Genomic DNA, 15,785 nt, shown 5'->3' on the forward strand with positions numbered 1-15,785 from the left:
TGTAATTTAAAATAACTGAGAAAGAATTGCAACACTTAAATTATCAATTTACTAGATATTACTTTAAAACTAGTTAGAGTGGGACAAACGTTATATCTTATAGAGTTTGAGTGGTAAAGAAAGGAGATATGGTAGTGAATGTCGAAGAAAAGAAACTTATCGTGTAGTTCAATTGTAGCCTAAAATATTTTTTATCTGCCGTAAAAGAATGAGAACCGGAGCTATTATTTTCAAAATATCCTGGCATCGAATTTTGAAACAATCAGAGTCAACACAAACAGGGATTCAAAGTGGAATTTAGTTTATTGGGCCGCTTAAAATCCGCAAAGGATTTTTTTCTAGTTAAAACTTCTCTTGTAACGCCGGTATTCATACGACATTTAATTCGGTTTCAGAACTTCCTCTGAGTGAACTTGTACATGAAATACTGCGCCCCGGTATCCCATATCTAAATATATCATGTCATCTTACATTTTTCACAAAAGTTTAAAATGGATTTTCACAACTCATTAACAATCTCCGGCTGGCTTGTTAGCTAACTCGACGACATAGGTTGGAGAAATACTTTTTAGTATGTCGAGTAATCTAATTAGGTCAAAAATTCATTTGCTTGTTGCAATTTTAGCTCGGAAAAGCGCGCTCCAGAAGTAGGTGTACCAATATCTGAAACTGGAGTTAACTAATTTTGTTCATCTATTTTACATCAAGTTGTGTGAAGAGATTGAAACTTATGGGCAAGGGGGTATATTCACTTGGCTAATACAGACAGTCGCCGGCTCCCTCGTAATAAAACTAAATCGAGAAAAATTGGAATAAAATTATGGTCCGACCCTAACCTGATACATATGCTACGGTAGTACCGAAAATAACCCAGGCTGGTGCCAAGATAAATGTTGTCAAAACCTGATTCATTTTTAATTGATTTTTGAAACTGCGTTGTACTAACACAAAATAGAAATTTCAAGTTTTGTGTCAATACGACAGTGACTCAGAATCGACTTATAGCCCGAAACAAACTCGGGAATGCAGTTAATCAATCAACCTTGGAATTGAACTTTAAAATTTACCTTAAGACTCGGATGACCTGTGACCCGGCCCATACCCAACACTTGCGTAAAGAATCTCTTTAAGGCAGGGGTTCTCAACCTGGAGTTGGCGAACTCCCAGGGGTTCACGCCATGATTTTTAGGTGTACTTGGATTACAGTCGAGTTTTCGTGTGTTGCTTTTTTTGTTTATATCCTTTCTAACAAAGAAATTAAATACAAGAGGAAAATAGGTACTAATTGTAACTTAGAGTACATTTTCCCTGATCGTACGTTGTTGCGATTGTGACGCAACAATGTGAAATGCACGGCTTGGCGGTCGTTGCAACAAATTGTTAGTCAATATAGCACAATTTAGTTTGGGGGTTACTGAGGGTTCGCGTTGTTTGTTTCGTGACTCGGGGGTAATCAACAGAGAAAAGGTTGAGAACCCCTGGTTTAAGGCAAAATAATTTGATATAAATCCACATTATATTTGAGGTTTCTTGAGGTTGCCCTTCGGCTGCAACAGTTAATATAAGAAAAAATTGAAAATTTCAAATGCGAATTTCATACAAATCATTAAATAGTGACTGTTATTGTTTGCTTAGTTTTAAGAAAAATACTTTGATCGAAACCTCCCACTGATATTTAGTTTCAATAAGCCGCTATCAAAATACCAAACGCAAGAACCAACCTCCATACCAGGAAATGAGATCTGCGGCTCATAAAGAAAATCATCAAATGAGATTAAATTAACCTGAACAAGCATGAATCTAGGATAAACCAGGCAGTTCATCTATGGCACAAACATTTTGACTCCGTAAATGTTGGCGGTTAATTCAGGTATTTATTTGACGAGAATGATTTTTGTATAAATCGAGCAGTTCATCTATGATACAAATATGGCCCATGTAAATAGAAATTTCCAATAGAATAAATCAAATCTGATACTAAAATATACACTGTAACATAGACGAGAGCACATCCAGGTGATGGTTTTTCATAAAATTCAGTTCATTTCGAATGCGTATCGGAATTCAAAAACTTCACCTCTTTAAGCTTCAAGACGGAGACGCCACCCTGAACACACTATAAAAGGATATTTGCCAAATAGACTTTAATATTAAACGGCTCTTAGCATTTCAGTGGTCGTCTGTAACTCCACTTAGACATAAAGCTCCTCAATTTTCTAAGAAAGTGACATTGTTTTCAGTAAACTTCTTTGAAAAAGCGACGGTGCGTAGTTTTCCACGTAAGTTGATAGCTACCAGTTTCTTAACCTTTGACCTAGAACCAACACGGAAGTTAAATTCTACATTCTATTTAGGAAAAGACGGATAAATCCCTATCCGTAGATAATTTATTTGGCAAATACCACCAATCAGAAAATTCGTGTTGGTGACATTAGTAATTGAAATTCTATTATACGGTAATTTTAGAAAAAATTACCAAAATACTTTTACAGATTATAAACATAATACAATAGTGAGGAAATCGTTATTTATTGGTTATATTTCTGCAAAAGATACAGAGAAGTTGAGTTGTTTGTAATTTTTATATTTTTAACTCAAAAGAATTGCAACACTCAAATTTTAATTTTACTAGATATTAATTTAAAACTAGTTAGAGTTAGTCTAACTTTCTTTTATTATAGAGTTTGAGTGGTAAAAAAAGGAGATATGGTAGTGAATGTCGAAGAAAAGAAACTTATCATGTAGTTCAATTGTAGCCTAAAATATTGTTTATCGGCCGTAAAAAAATGAGAACCGGAGCTATTATTTTCAAAATATCCTGGCATCGAATTTTGAATCAACCAGAGTCAACACAAACAGGGATTCGAAATGGAATTTAGTTTATTGGGCCGCTTAAAATCTGCAAAAAATATTTTTCTAGTTAAAACTTCTCTTGTAACTCCGGTATTCATACGACATTTAATTTGGTTTCAGAACTTTCTTTTAGCAAACTTGTACCTGAAAAGTTTATTATATCTTTATATTTAAGTATTTAAGATATATTATACAAATAAACTTTTAAATAAACAATCAATTTGAACAAAATGAAAATCACGAAAACAAGTTGGTATAACATTTAGTTATATATCGGAATCGTAAATTTACAATTCATCATAAATTTACGGAAACTGGATCTGTAGTTGATGCACAAAGAAAAGAATGACCAAGGAGCGGACGCTCTGAGGAAAATATTCAGAGCCGAATTAATTCCAAATTCTCTGTTAAAACAGCGCTCGGCTACTTCTTGCCAAACAGCAGTTTACCTTTAACTCATTAACCTATAGTGATTTTTTACCACGACACATAAGTTTTTCGTTGACTGGTTTGATTAGTTTCGTCTGACACAAATTTTTACTGACGATAGTTTTGTCCCAAGTATGTTAACCTTAGGATAGACACCGGTAGCCGTCAACGCCCACGTTAATGAAGATACGTTAGAAAATCTCTATATGTTTTTATTCGTAAATTTCCACAACACACAGAATACAAATCTTAAAACATTTATCCAGACTAGACTAGTTCTTTAGTTAGATTGAAAAGCTTATTTATATGTTATTCAAACAATCAATTAATTTTGAAGACGTGACTTCGTGAGTTTGCGTCATAATAGTTCAGTAATTATAAAGCATTTAAATGAGCCGTACCTGTCAGACCGGAGATTTAAATTGTGGGAAAAGAATTTTAATGTGATAACGACAGGACGCAACTTGTTATGTTACTAAAAGTGGATTAATTTGATTCAAACCAAAGTCTTGGTTTGAATTTTGGGAAAAATTCACTTCGTTTTGATGATTTCAACATGAAATGGGGTTAATTGCTATATAAACTCCGCGGTCCAGACTTGGAAAGTTAAAAGATTTGACACATTCTAATAAATTGGAAATATACAAACGAAAAAGAAATATATAATATAAAATTTATGATATAAGTCAAAAAAATATTTACATATATGTGATCTACAATGAGACCAGACATTGAAATAAAGAGAAATTTTTATAGAGGGTAAAGGTTGTAAAGTAGAATTATAGGAGGATGGCGTATTTTTATTTGAGAAAATTTTGATTTTGGGTGGGTAAAACATATTTTCAATCCAATGTACTTCGCTAAGTTAAAAAACTTATACTCGAATTATCGCATTGTTACGATTTTGTCGACCTAGTTGGTCAATATACGCTTGTCCCATGTCGGGAAGAAAAAACGCATTTTTAAGTTTATACCATCTCAGGGCTTTTCTGAGAAAAATAACGCTTTTGGTACCATTTTTGTTAAACGAGCTTATTATTTTACCGTTCTATATGACGACGGCTTTGTAAATAATTAAAAGTATGACTTGCTCGAATCTACTTTTAGATAAATGGGATACTTTTGGGGGTTAATTGCTATAATCCATGCCATGTTGTCTGAAGAAATGAACGCTCTATGATGAGTTTATAATTACTTTTGAGACAATCTTTATACATGTGTGTTTGTGTGTGTGTGTGTGCTTGTGTGTTCTTGTTTATATCGCATTCACGGTATTTTCAGTTTCAGATGTATAAAGCGTCTAAGTTGGGTTGGCTGACACCGCAAATGTACCAAAACAATATCGGTAGTTTTCACCGATTTTTCGAAATGTCAAAAATTGAAAAAAAACTTACCGGCCCACAGTTTAATTTAATACCACTGATAGTGATCAGGCCCCATTCACTAAAGCTAATTGATTGGTAAACGCCATTCCAATCTACTGAATATGGATTTATTGATTCAAATCTTATACAGTTCTTCATATTTCTCATTGTGTAAGAATCCTGCTGTAGAACAAAATTTATTGTATTTTATATATATATATATATATATATATATAAAGTGTATGATTTTTTTGGGGATATCTATCCATCTATCCATTTAACTACCGTGGTATTTTGTTCATCTTTTGTATCTTTCACATACAATAAGAAGATTTGTGTCAACTGTAATCTATCCGTTGTTATCTATTATTTGCTTGGTAGACTTTGATATACTCAAAAACGAGCTCGTGATCTGAGTTGAGTTCTATTCAGGACTCCTATCTCGAAACTTCATTTTACAGAGTAGCCATAAAATCGCGCACGAGGATAACCTCAATCTATTATGACGCCGATGTACATCGTGGTCTGCTGCGCGCTGTGTTATAATGTCATAACACTACCGGGTTGTTCTTGTTGGATACGTAGTGGACCTATGAATCGTTTTGTTGTTGTTGTTCCTAGTATTCTCCTTCGTATCGTTATGAAAAAATCGCCTTTCTCTTCAACTACTGGAACAATTGCCTTGAAATTTCTTTCATTTAATCCATATATTTCTGTGAGCTCAATGGGATTTGTATTTTGTGTGCTATGACGTCACCAAAAGTTGCCATCTTGTGGTTGTTCCGCATATCCGCCAATCCTGTGCTCAGCGAACGTCTTTGGATCTGGTGCTTGGCGAAAGTGAAACGTTTTTTATTTTCATATTCAAGTCCACTCTTAGTGTAGAAATTGCTACTAAGATAATCGGTCCATAAGAATGATAGTAAAGGGAGAAAAGAAGTTGTGTGAACCATCCAGCGAAATGTAGGATTTTTTACAAAAAGACCACGAGCCGGATGATAATAACCCAAACCTATGGCAAACCGCGGTCTGACGCCTGGTAGGCAGCATTGTGTCGAGTGTGCAAACAAACTAGTTTGATGAAACTGAATCTCGACAGTAAACAGGTGCTAAGCCCCGATGCGGGTACGGAGACTGTCATTATTAGATCCGCCGTTTTCGCATTACATTCAAAACACAACTACTCCACCGCCCTATGTGAATCGATTGAGCTACCAGAATTATGACCGACCTCACCATTTATGCCACAGAAGGAAAAAACAACTCAGTTAATATCAGCATCAAATCTCGGCACCGTCTTCACAAAAGTCCAAAACAGCACTTTAAGAATGGAAGTTTCACATGTTGGCATAATTGTCATATTTTGGATTAGGACTCCACGCGCAAATATTGCTCCATAACGCCTGCTACTTACTAGGTGAAGCAACGTGAACGATTCACAACTTTGCTAGTTATTTGCGTCGAACAGGAAATTATTGTTCCGCAAGAAACCATAATATTTTGTATGTCTTTGGGTGACTGCCTGTCGAAACGGTACGACCATCAGTCCCACTTCGTAAAATGATTTAAAAGTTCACACACACAATTCATTGAGTCCATTTTGCACATAAGACATGCAATGCCAAACCAACTGTTTTTTTATTTGTATATACTAGATTAATATTAGATACTAAAAACATATTGTTGAGCAATATAACGAACAAATATAAATTTAATGCAAAGCAGAAATAAAATATATGTTAGTTTCATAGATGATAATGTGTGATATATTTAAGATTGTTGTGAAACGACTTTGTCAAATATTATTTATCTGTCATTTTTCCTTTTCCACGTATATTTACAAAGATTTGAAAGATCACATATACAGCACAGGAAAGTTTTACACGACCCTGCTCATTGTTCAAATTTTGCTATATCACTCAAAATAGTTTTCATTCGGTGTAACTTATAAATAGCGAAATGCTTGTGAACGTCTCATGTTTCCTGTTTGCAGTGGACAGTAAAAATATTTTCACATTTAAACGCACCAACATTTATCCATTTGAATAGGGGAGACTTTTTATATATCGAGACTTAATTTTTATATAAACTTCTCTGAGTACGTTCGTGAGAAAAGTTTGCAATATCAAAGTTTCTACCCTTATTTAATTACACATGGCCAATTTCCTAAAAATTTGGAATAGGTAACAAACTCAAATCTGCATTTGCGATCTTTTCAACTGCTTAACGTATATATATGTCTCAGTCACAAGTATTTCCAAGCACATTATTGTTCTTCACTAGAAATTAGAGGTATCGTTGCTGGATGTTCAAATGATATTAACTTTTGCTCGTCTTAATAAGATTATAATAATAGGTCTGTACAAATAAAGCAGCAACATTTACAAATACCAATAAAGAAAAATTAACAAAGTAAACAAAATGTCGCAGTAATGTGAAACACTCTTTAAAGTCAAAATTTCCTTTTCTGAGAAAATACAATAAAAATTTAGAAACTTAAGAAGGTCTGATAGATCATCATCGAGTCAGCGATACTCCAATTAATTAAAATGCGAAACAAAAATGTCAAGTGAAAATGCAAAAAACAATAGAATTAAACACCACATGGTTCTAGCTTGATGCATTTGCAGGACCTGGTAAATAAAAATCTCTAGACTCAACTGGTGACGATTTGCAAAATTACAGACAGGCGCATCACGTACCAGGGTTGGACAGGACAACTTAGTTGTCGAGCATGGAAATTATAACGAGCAAGACAAAATGAGTGAACTTCTCAAGTGAGGTTTTTGATTTTTATTGCTGTATTATAATACACAGACTTAACCGGAACTACAAGTCGTTTACAAGAATGCATGCTGGAATATACATGTTTGCGACATGACCTACAGAGCTGATTACACTCTGGGTGAAAAAGTGAATCGATACTGATGATTGCTCTGTCCCGGCTATGAGATAGAGAAGTCGATCGACACCAACTTGACTGACTACTTCAATAATAACGACATTGTATGTAACAAGTATACCTAGTGTTTTGTCAATAAACAACTATTTTGAATTTTTTACATTTTGTAATTTGCTGATAGTTACTGCTTAGCTGAAATTCATCAGGCGTTGTAAGATTCGTAAGCTGTTTCCACTTGTGTTTGCTTAGTTGTCGCAGGCAGAGCTTGTTCGTAACCGGCAGTTTCTTGCAGGACATTTGATGATGATGGTTGTTCGTAAGCTGATTCCACTTGTGTTTGCTTAGTTGTCGCAGGCAGAGCTTGTTCGTAACCGGCAGTTTCTTGCAGGACATTTGATGATGATGGTTGTTCGTAAGCTGATTCCACTTGTGTTTGCTTAGTTGTCGCAGGCAGAACTTGTTCGTAACCGGCAGTTTCTTGCAAGACATTTGAATATGATGGTTGTGAAGCTGGATTGTTGGGAGGAGTTGCTAATTAATTTAAAGAATGTAATTAGCAACCACAGAACAAACAAAAATCGATTTAAAATACTTATCTTGTTAGAAATCAGATCTAAGTGAACCTGTGGTAGACAGTGTGTTAAAATAATAATTTTTTAAATAAAATATCTCAGTTTTTTTCCATCACTTCATAGAAGGTATGTTCACAGACCTAGCTCTTTCAAATTTTTAGTAATTTAATGGGCGTGACTCCTAGTAGGGCTTTAATTTTATTCACTTTTTATTTGCGGTGGCATTCCAATTTTGTATAAACTCGAGATATTCAAATTGTATTGCCCCACTATTAGAACCTGTATTGATTGATAAACGTTTTCTATCCCATCAACATTGATGCCTTTTTTTTATCATTGAAGTGGAGTTACAACTTTTATTGTGACCGTATGCTGTTGTGTTTATACACTTTGAATGACACTTCGAATTTGATTTTATGGGAATAATATTTTATACATCAGTTCTGATTATTTCTCACTACCTTTTTCTTCTATAGTTTCGTAATTATGTTCTTTTACTTCTGCCTTTTCCTTCAAATTCTTTATTTCTTTCTTCGATTTGTATATGATCCAGACAGAGACGACCAAGAAGACGAAAGGAATGAGAAAACCAATCACAAAACTGATGATGTTGAACTCGAACGCTTCTTTTTCTAAAACAAATACGTTACTCTGATTTCCCGTTGATATTTAAAGGTTTTGAGATTATAGTTTTATTAAAATTAGCAACATCATCTCTAGAATTACAAAGATAGTATATAACGTTCACAATAAAAGAAGACTTTATTCTTCTTTTAATTCTCAAAACTATTTGCTTGTTATCTTGTGTTGTTTGAAATTTGCTAATTTTTTTCATAATCTGGCTTTGAATTAACCAAATCTGAATATTTGTTATTCTTACCGGTATCGTTCTTAGCAGTAGTTTCTTGTTCACCTTGTTTCAACGTTATAGAGGGGCTTTGACTGAAATTTATTTGGTCACCAGAGGGCGTGGAATAAACTATCGAGACACTGAAGTAAAATAAGTTATATTATGCATTGCGAAAATAAATTTCTCAAATGAAATAGGTATATATTATATTTGATTTGATAGCACCATTAAATAAGTAAATCAATCTAATTTGACGTTAACATATATCTTTACTGTCTGTCGGTTTTGAAATAGCATTATATTAATACCAAAACTTTCAATTAAAAAATTAAAAGTCTATGATGATCTATATAACTCTAAGATATATATAGAATACCTGAACATCTTTTTATCTAATTTTTTGTTCCTTCCTGTGAATAAAATTTCTTTTCCAGAACTTTCTTCATTTTGTATCCCTGCTTTTCCGGTATTTATTACGTCACATGTTGTCATTGATTCATCACCGAGTGTAATATTCATTCGCTTATCGTTCATGCTAAAATATTTTATTCAATGTAGAATAGAATATGATATGTTATGCAGGAAATATCGCTGCTGCTCGAGACAATAGAAAAACCGCGTTGCAACGACGCATACAGGTATTTACACCATGAAACTTTTCAAAATTCATCTATGGTGGTACGAACATATGCAGTATCAATGTATCTTCTTGCATGTGCGTTGTATGCCCATACAATAGCCCAAAAGTATTGGAGTAAAGTATTCGTAGTACAATGCGTTTCGTTATAGTTTTTAGAAAAAATCAACGTCAAAAATCTTATAAATTTATACCGAAATATCGCCGTTGTCCTGATATATTACGTAATACCTACATTGCCCTGGTACCGATTGCGAATAAATCTTTTATTCGATTAGTTAATCTTAATATCGCCAATAAACTTTCAATCATTTTCTTATGTTTCATATTTCAGGCAAAGTTTACAAATCATGTTTAACTAAAACGCCTAATTAAATAATCACGTAATATAATTTTCTATAAATAAAAACTATTTACAACCTTGAAACAGGTATTGCTTTAGCAATATACTTATCACCGCTCTCTGTGTTGTTAATATTTATCATGTCAGTCAAGGAGAAGGCCACGTCGTGTTCCTTCAAATTTGTGCGTACAAGTACGAATATGCAACTGTAAATTAATAGATTATAGATTATACAATAACAGAAATTGTACCGACATCTTGTTTTGTTGAAGAATAAAGTTCATATTGAAAAATGATACTAATCAAAATTAATCAGAACTTTCGTGTCTTTTAAGCCGAGTGATTATATTGGTACAGGAGAGGAATAATATACCTAATACGATATATGAACAGGCACAATTGATTTTTTTTTCAGGCTAATAGGAAGATGAATGTACTACCTTTATTGTCGATATATTATTTTCTACTCTGTTGCATTTAGCTTACCTGACAAGGCCATTAGTCTCATCTGGTGCTTGTATTCCGAGTTTTTTGAATCCACATACGCTGCTAACTAGGTTATCTTCAAAACTATCAGGCGGAAAAACCTTTGTGGGAGCTAAAATACAAGACAGTGTTTAGTCAAAGGCATTACGATATCCTTGATTTTTTCTTCAGGATTCACATTTTTGCTGCAAACAGCGTTCTGCAAACGTGTCTAATTATCGTTTCAATTTGAAAATTGATACATATTTAGAACGCAATGACTTACGCAACTTCGCATATCTTGGGTTAATCAGAGTTGTTGAGTAGATTAGTGATTACAAAATTGAATACACAAACATTGAATTCTGAATATACCTCTAGGTTTTCCAAGACAACTGCCAGTAACAGATAAAATTTGACCAAATCCAGCACAACTGAATATTTTGATTGAAGCGGAATAGTTACGATTTGATTCTGGTTGAAACGAATACACGGATGATGACGTCACGTTTATTAGTTTCATGTCTGTCTTCAAGTTTGAATCTCGTGAGGAAGCCAGGGTTGAAGTTAGATTCAGTTCCTATTAATCATGAGATAAGTAATTACATCCGAAAGTCACTAAAAATGCTCTGAAAATTGATGTCAAATAAGGATGTTGAAGATAACGTAAAACCTTCCAGCTGATTGGAATATGAATTGGATATAAATTACTAATAAACAAAAAACAAATGTGCAATTTATATCAGCGGACCAAAACAGATCTACGATCGTAAGTATAAACAGTCAAACTTCACGACTTAATGTGGACTTCATGATACACGTTGGGATTCTAAATTCAATTGACATATATTCAACCAAAGCTGTGTGTTTCGGATAATGTGAGTCAAAATAAAAATATTGCTTACCACAGTATATGGATCACCAGTCTCTGTCTTGTTAGATAAGATCCAAGAGATGACGCAAGTTTGTGTATTCTTGTATTGTATAATAGACGACGATTCTGCAGATAACATTGCTCCCCCTGTTGTTGCGTTTCGGAAAGTAGAATATTTGGTTGGACAGTTATCTTTTGTTGCACATGCAGTAATCTGACAAAAGATATTTATATAGGCATTTTAATAACGAAAGTATAAATGGGGCAGTAAACTAATTTAGCCTTACAGGTAAAGGCGATCTTAAAAAGAGAGACCTTCGTCCACAAATATTCGCATAAAATAAGTGCGGAACAATCGATGTGAACAATATAATAAATCGTTATTGCTTACTTTGATTGTATAGGCTGTGGTTGGCGACAAACTGATTATTGTTGTTGACTGTTTTTCAGATGTTGGTAAACCCACCCATCTTGTTGATCCGCCTGAGGTCGGACTTACTTCTATCCTGTAAAACAGATGTTAGTTTACGCTGGCATTAATGCAAGTAACAACGGGTAGCAATATGCGTAATGGAATTGGGTCGTGACCAGCATGACAGATTTACGTTTTGACTTTTAGTAATACCTTTAGTAAATTTAACAATGTAAATCGAGCAGCTTTAGCCGTTTTCTCAAATGACTTTATAACATTGTTGTCAAAGCGAGTATTCAATCAGATTTGTCTATAGGCCTGTTCCGTGTAAAAGATGGCACATAAACTAAATCTTGTGGATATATCAAATTATTCATAAAGATGAACATACTTGTGTGGCAATCCAACAGCATTTAAATGTGGTTGCCATGAGATGATCAAGTTAGAATTGCAGACGTTATTGGATATTTGATGGATTGTGGGATTTCCATCCACTGACAAAGTAAATAAAGTTAGATTAGCTGACAGAGATTACAAAATCAAGCAGAGATCGTTATTTTTATTCACCTCCATATGATTCAGTCGTAGCTTTCCAGGTTTGGCCAATTTGATAACGACAACTATAGGATCCCGCATCTGCAATATTTGCGTTTTGAAGATTTAATGTTGCTGATCCATTTTGTATCGTTTGATAAACTTTACTTGTATTTTCGGTTGATACTTTGTTAGATGCTTTGCGCCATTCAATTTGTATTGCAGCGCTGCAGTTTGTTGCAAAACACCTTTTCTGGTTTACGTTGATGGTTTGTATTCTAACGAACGGGCCTGGAAATACTGAAGCAGAATGTGTGAAATTTGAAGCTGTAAATAACACAAATTGGTTTAGATTAAGAAAAAACTAGGTTGATTACTTTGGTTCATGCAAGCAGAAACACTGAACATTGAAAGTAGTTAGCGCAACTCTGTTTGTAACACAATTTGAATTAAGTGATTGAAGCCCAATAATTCTATTATGAGCATTCAGTGGCACCGAAAAACAATACTTGTATCGTATACTTGTACATGTGATATATATTGATCAGTTCCAATTGTATATTCCTAATTTGACAATCTATTTCAATTCATATTTAATTTACGATCATTAATTTTAAGTGCTAGCTTATTGGTCAGGAAGTTGATATATTTGAGTTTTGCTGGGACAGTGCGGTAGTTACTGTAGTGTTCTGGGTACTATAGCTTTTGCACAGTTCAAGCTTCCTTCATAATATCGTATGATTTTTGTGGAATTGTTTTTAAAATATTATGTTTGAACCTCGTGTGCATTTATTTGAGTTTTGCTCTATTGTTTCTTTAGATAGAATCTATGCAACTTGTTACGTTCCCATTATCTCCGATTGAGCAAGCTTGCATATGCTGACCACTTGTAGAATATTAGACTAATTTATTGCATAGCTAGAAAACCCATGTAAAGGTGATTATGAGGACAATTTATACAAGTCCATTCTCAAACCAAAGCCATCTATGTTAAGGAATGTCATCAGCGAATGGAGAAAAATCAATAAATATTACCTTTCTGGCAAATGTAGTAGAAGTTTCCATCACAAGATATATCAAGCCACTCATACGTTTGTCTTCCAACTACCAAACAATCTTCATTGCCAACATTGTTTGGTTGATTCGATTTCCTGATAAATTTAGAAGCCGAATAAAATATTCTAAAAATTATGCAGGCTCTAAGCATTTAATTTAAGAAATAGTTAGTGACAAGTTGTTACGCTGATATAGCTCCTAAATATTTTCCGAACAGAGGAAGTATTGATAAACTACATATGAAATTAGACTAAGTTTTTGCTTGGCATAATTTATTCAATTGCCCCTAACAGGTATCTAGTGAGGTTTGTCAGGAATTCACCTCGGATAAAAGGAATTTGACTACGACGGATAATAAATATCATTATTGGAGTTATGCCGTGGTATTTCTCTTTACTATAATATTGATAATAATGAATACCGCGTGGTATACAAGTTCTGAAAACTATTTCACGCAGAAAATATATTGTTTATTAAATTCGTTTGCAACTTTTCTAAATAATGTTAAGAAAAACACCAGTTTTGATATCCTGTTATTCCTCTCATCATCACATCAGAAGCATCCTGCCATCTCCAATCTCCTTCGTTAGCTATGTCGTTTCCTCCGATATAAAAGGTGTTATCCTCACTTTGTAGGCTAAGAACATAGAAATAGTATTATTTTTTTTTTTTTTTTGAAGAAAAGAAAAGAACAATCGATTAAAAATTGAGAAAATGTCTGAAAGGAGAGCTGAAATATCCCACGGACGCGCTAAGATAACTAAAGAGCTTTTGTCTAATGAAGCAAAGTAGTAATAAAAAACGTTGAATATGCCAGGTAGCCCGTAATCAAAAATCAGTTAGTTCCGGTGTTTGTGTGATTTGCAAACATGAATTGATTTGTTTAAAAACTAATTTCTGAAAAACCCATTCCGTAAAGAACAGTTTTCGTTTATATTTATACAAATATACAAACTTGTGAGCTATAGAAATTATATTGATTCTTGCTTTTATTCTATTCACGATAGACTACTTGTTTCAATGCAACACATCCAAGGTAAATAAATCGCTGTGTAAATGTTAAAACTAAAAAGATTTCTCGATGTACGTACTGCGGCAGATTTTACTAATATAATGTAAAAATAAAGAAGTACATATTTGGAAATATCCCGATCCTACAACATGCTTCCTAAAAGTAAAATAAATCTTTAGCTCAAGTACATCACTGTGCAAACAATATCCTATTTCAACTCACGCATATAATAGGTGTTTAATCTACATCGAGATGGTACAAACAACAGTGAGATAATCAATTTTATCTATTTAGTGCTAAAGTTTCATTCAACACATAGAACAATTCACATATTATATAACACCAAGATATCAAAAATAAGTTTCTTTTTAACTCACTCGAATGCTGAATTAATGACTGTCGTCATTCTCTCATTATCAACTTTAGCTAAGTAACCTCCCAATCCCTCACAGGAAGATTTAGCGCTGTTGTAAGTTTTATGTTGTTTGAAGAAAAGCAGTTCAAACCCATCAACACATTCTTTCTTCCAGGGATCTGAAACACAACGGTATCTGGAATTGTAATCAGATTCAAATTTGAACAATTGAATAAAGAACAATTCTCATTTATTAACATAAAATTTGACAAAAGTAAAATTGTAATGATATATTGAATAAGTATACAATACTTTAAAAGCTGAAATTTTTTAATTCATTATAAGGAAACTTTGTATTTGTCCGTGAGAACGCAACCTAAACAAAAGGTTTTCATCGAGATATGACAAAAAGTTTTCATTCATAAAATTAAACTAACCTTGAGCTGAAACACTGATGATAAGGATCGAAAACAATATCACCAAAATTGAAAGATTCATCTTTATTATTCGAAGGACACAGTTTTTGACATTTGTCGTCAACCTAAATATTACAACCTAATTTTAATTCTTTTTGATCAGGTCGTTTTAGGTTTCAATTATCATAACTGCAATGTAAAAAATAAAATTAATTTAATGCCACTTTTAAAAATAAAATTATATTTTTTATCGAAATTAAATCAAGCAACTCAAGTAAATGGACGTGACAAACATCACAGTTCCTATTGTTGAAGCAATATTATGAATAACGGCGAATCACGTCGACTGATTTGAACCTTTGTGTCGTAGAAGATCGACCATTTCACCAGTATGCCCAGCTACATAAATTCGTCCCTCTTATATTCAGATTTTAGTTGATCATAGATCGTTGTTTGCTTAAGACTGAACTGGTTATTAATATATTTCGACATTGCGGCAATATCCATGAGTCTTTCTTGTGGTAAACTACAAGCAGCAGAAGTGGCTGTACCTGCTATGAAGCGAAAGCCTTGAAACACTTTTTCACGAGAATACTTTGATACAGTGATAATAATTACATAACTTATGCGTAAGTTTCTTCATTCACATTTTGAAACTCCTACAAACTGCTACTAATATTACCGTACCAACAATTCTCGAAACCCGCTCTA

The 15,785-nt window shown here is 33.5% G+C and overlaps 1 protein-coding gene across 1 annotated transcript; it reads right to left on the reverse strand.

Moving 5' to 3' along the window:
• Positions 1-6,283: 6,283 nt before the first annotated feature.
• Positions 6,284-15,254, reverse strand: LOC144422850 (uncharacterized). Its single transcript, XM_078112738.1, has 15 exons — positions 15,096-15,254; positions 14,681-14,837; positions 13,809-13,928; positions 13,271-13,386; positions 12,269-12,535; positions 12,093-12,195; positions 11,681-11,795; positions 11,321-11,503; positions 10,791-10,995; positions 10,437-10,548; positions 10,028-10,156; positions 9,347-9,505; positions 9,001-9,110; positions 8,582-8,752; positions 6,284-8,079 (listed from the first exon to the last, which is right to left on the reverse strand). Exons 1-15 carry the CDS (start codon positions 15,154-15,156, stop codon positions 7,751-7,753), a joined length of 2,337 nt encoding a protein of 778 aa, XP_077968864.1. The 5' UTR covers positions 15,157-15,254; the 3' UTR covers positions 6,284-7,750.
• Positions 15,255-15,785: the final 531 nt, after the last annotated feature.

Source organism: Styela clava, chromosome 1, assembly GCF_964204865.1.
Source record: "Styela clava chromosome 1, kaStyClav1.hap1.2, whole genome shotgun sequence".
Classification (NCBI taxonomy): Eukaryota; Metazoa; Chordata; class Ascidiacea; order Stolidobranchia; family Styelidae; genus Styela; species Styela clava.

Excerpts from the sequence above, each read along its gene's own strand:
- LOC144422850 (XM_078112738.1), bottom strand. The coding sequence starts at position 15,156 with ATGAATCTTTCAATTTTGGTGATATTGTTTTCGATCCTTATCATCAGT. Across the intron at positions 13,929-14,680 it reads GTCATTAATTCAGCATTCGA|CCTACAAAGTGAGGATAACA; the intron begins GTGAGTTAAAAA and ends CTATGTTCTTAG. Across the intron at positions 10,157-10,436 it reads GAGACTAATGGCCTTGTCAG|TTGCATATTCGTACTTGTAC; the intron begins GTAAGCTAAATG and ends ATTAATTTACAG.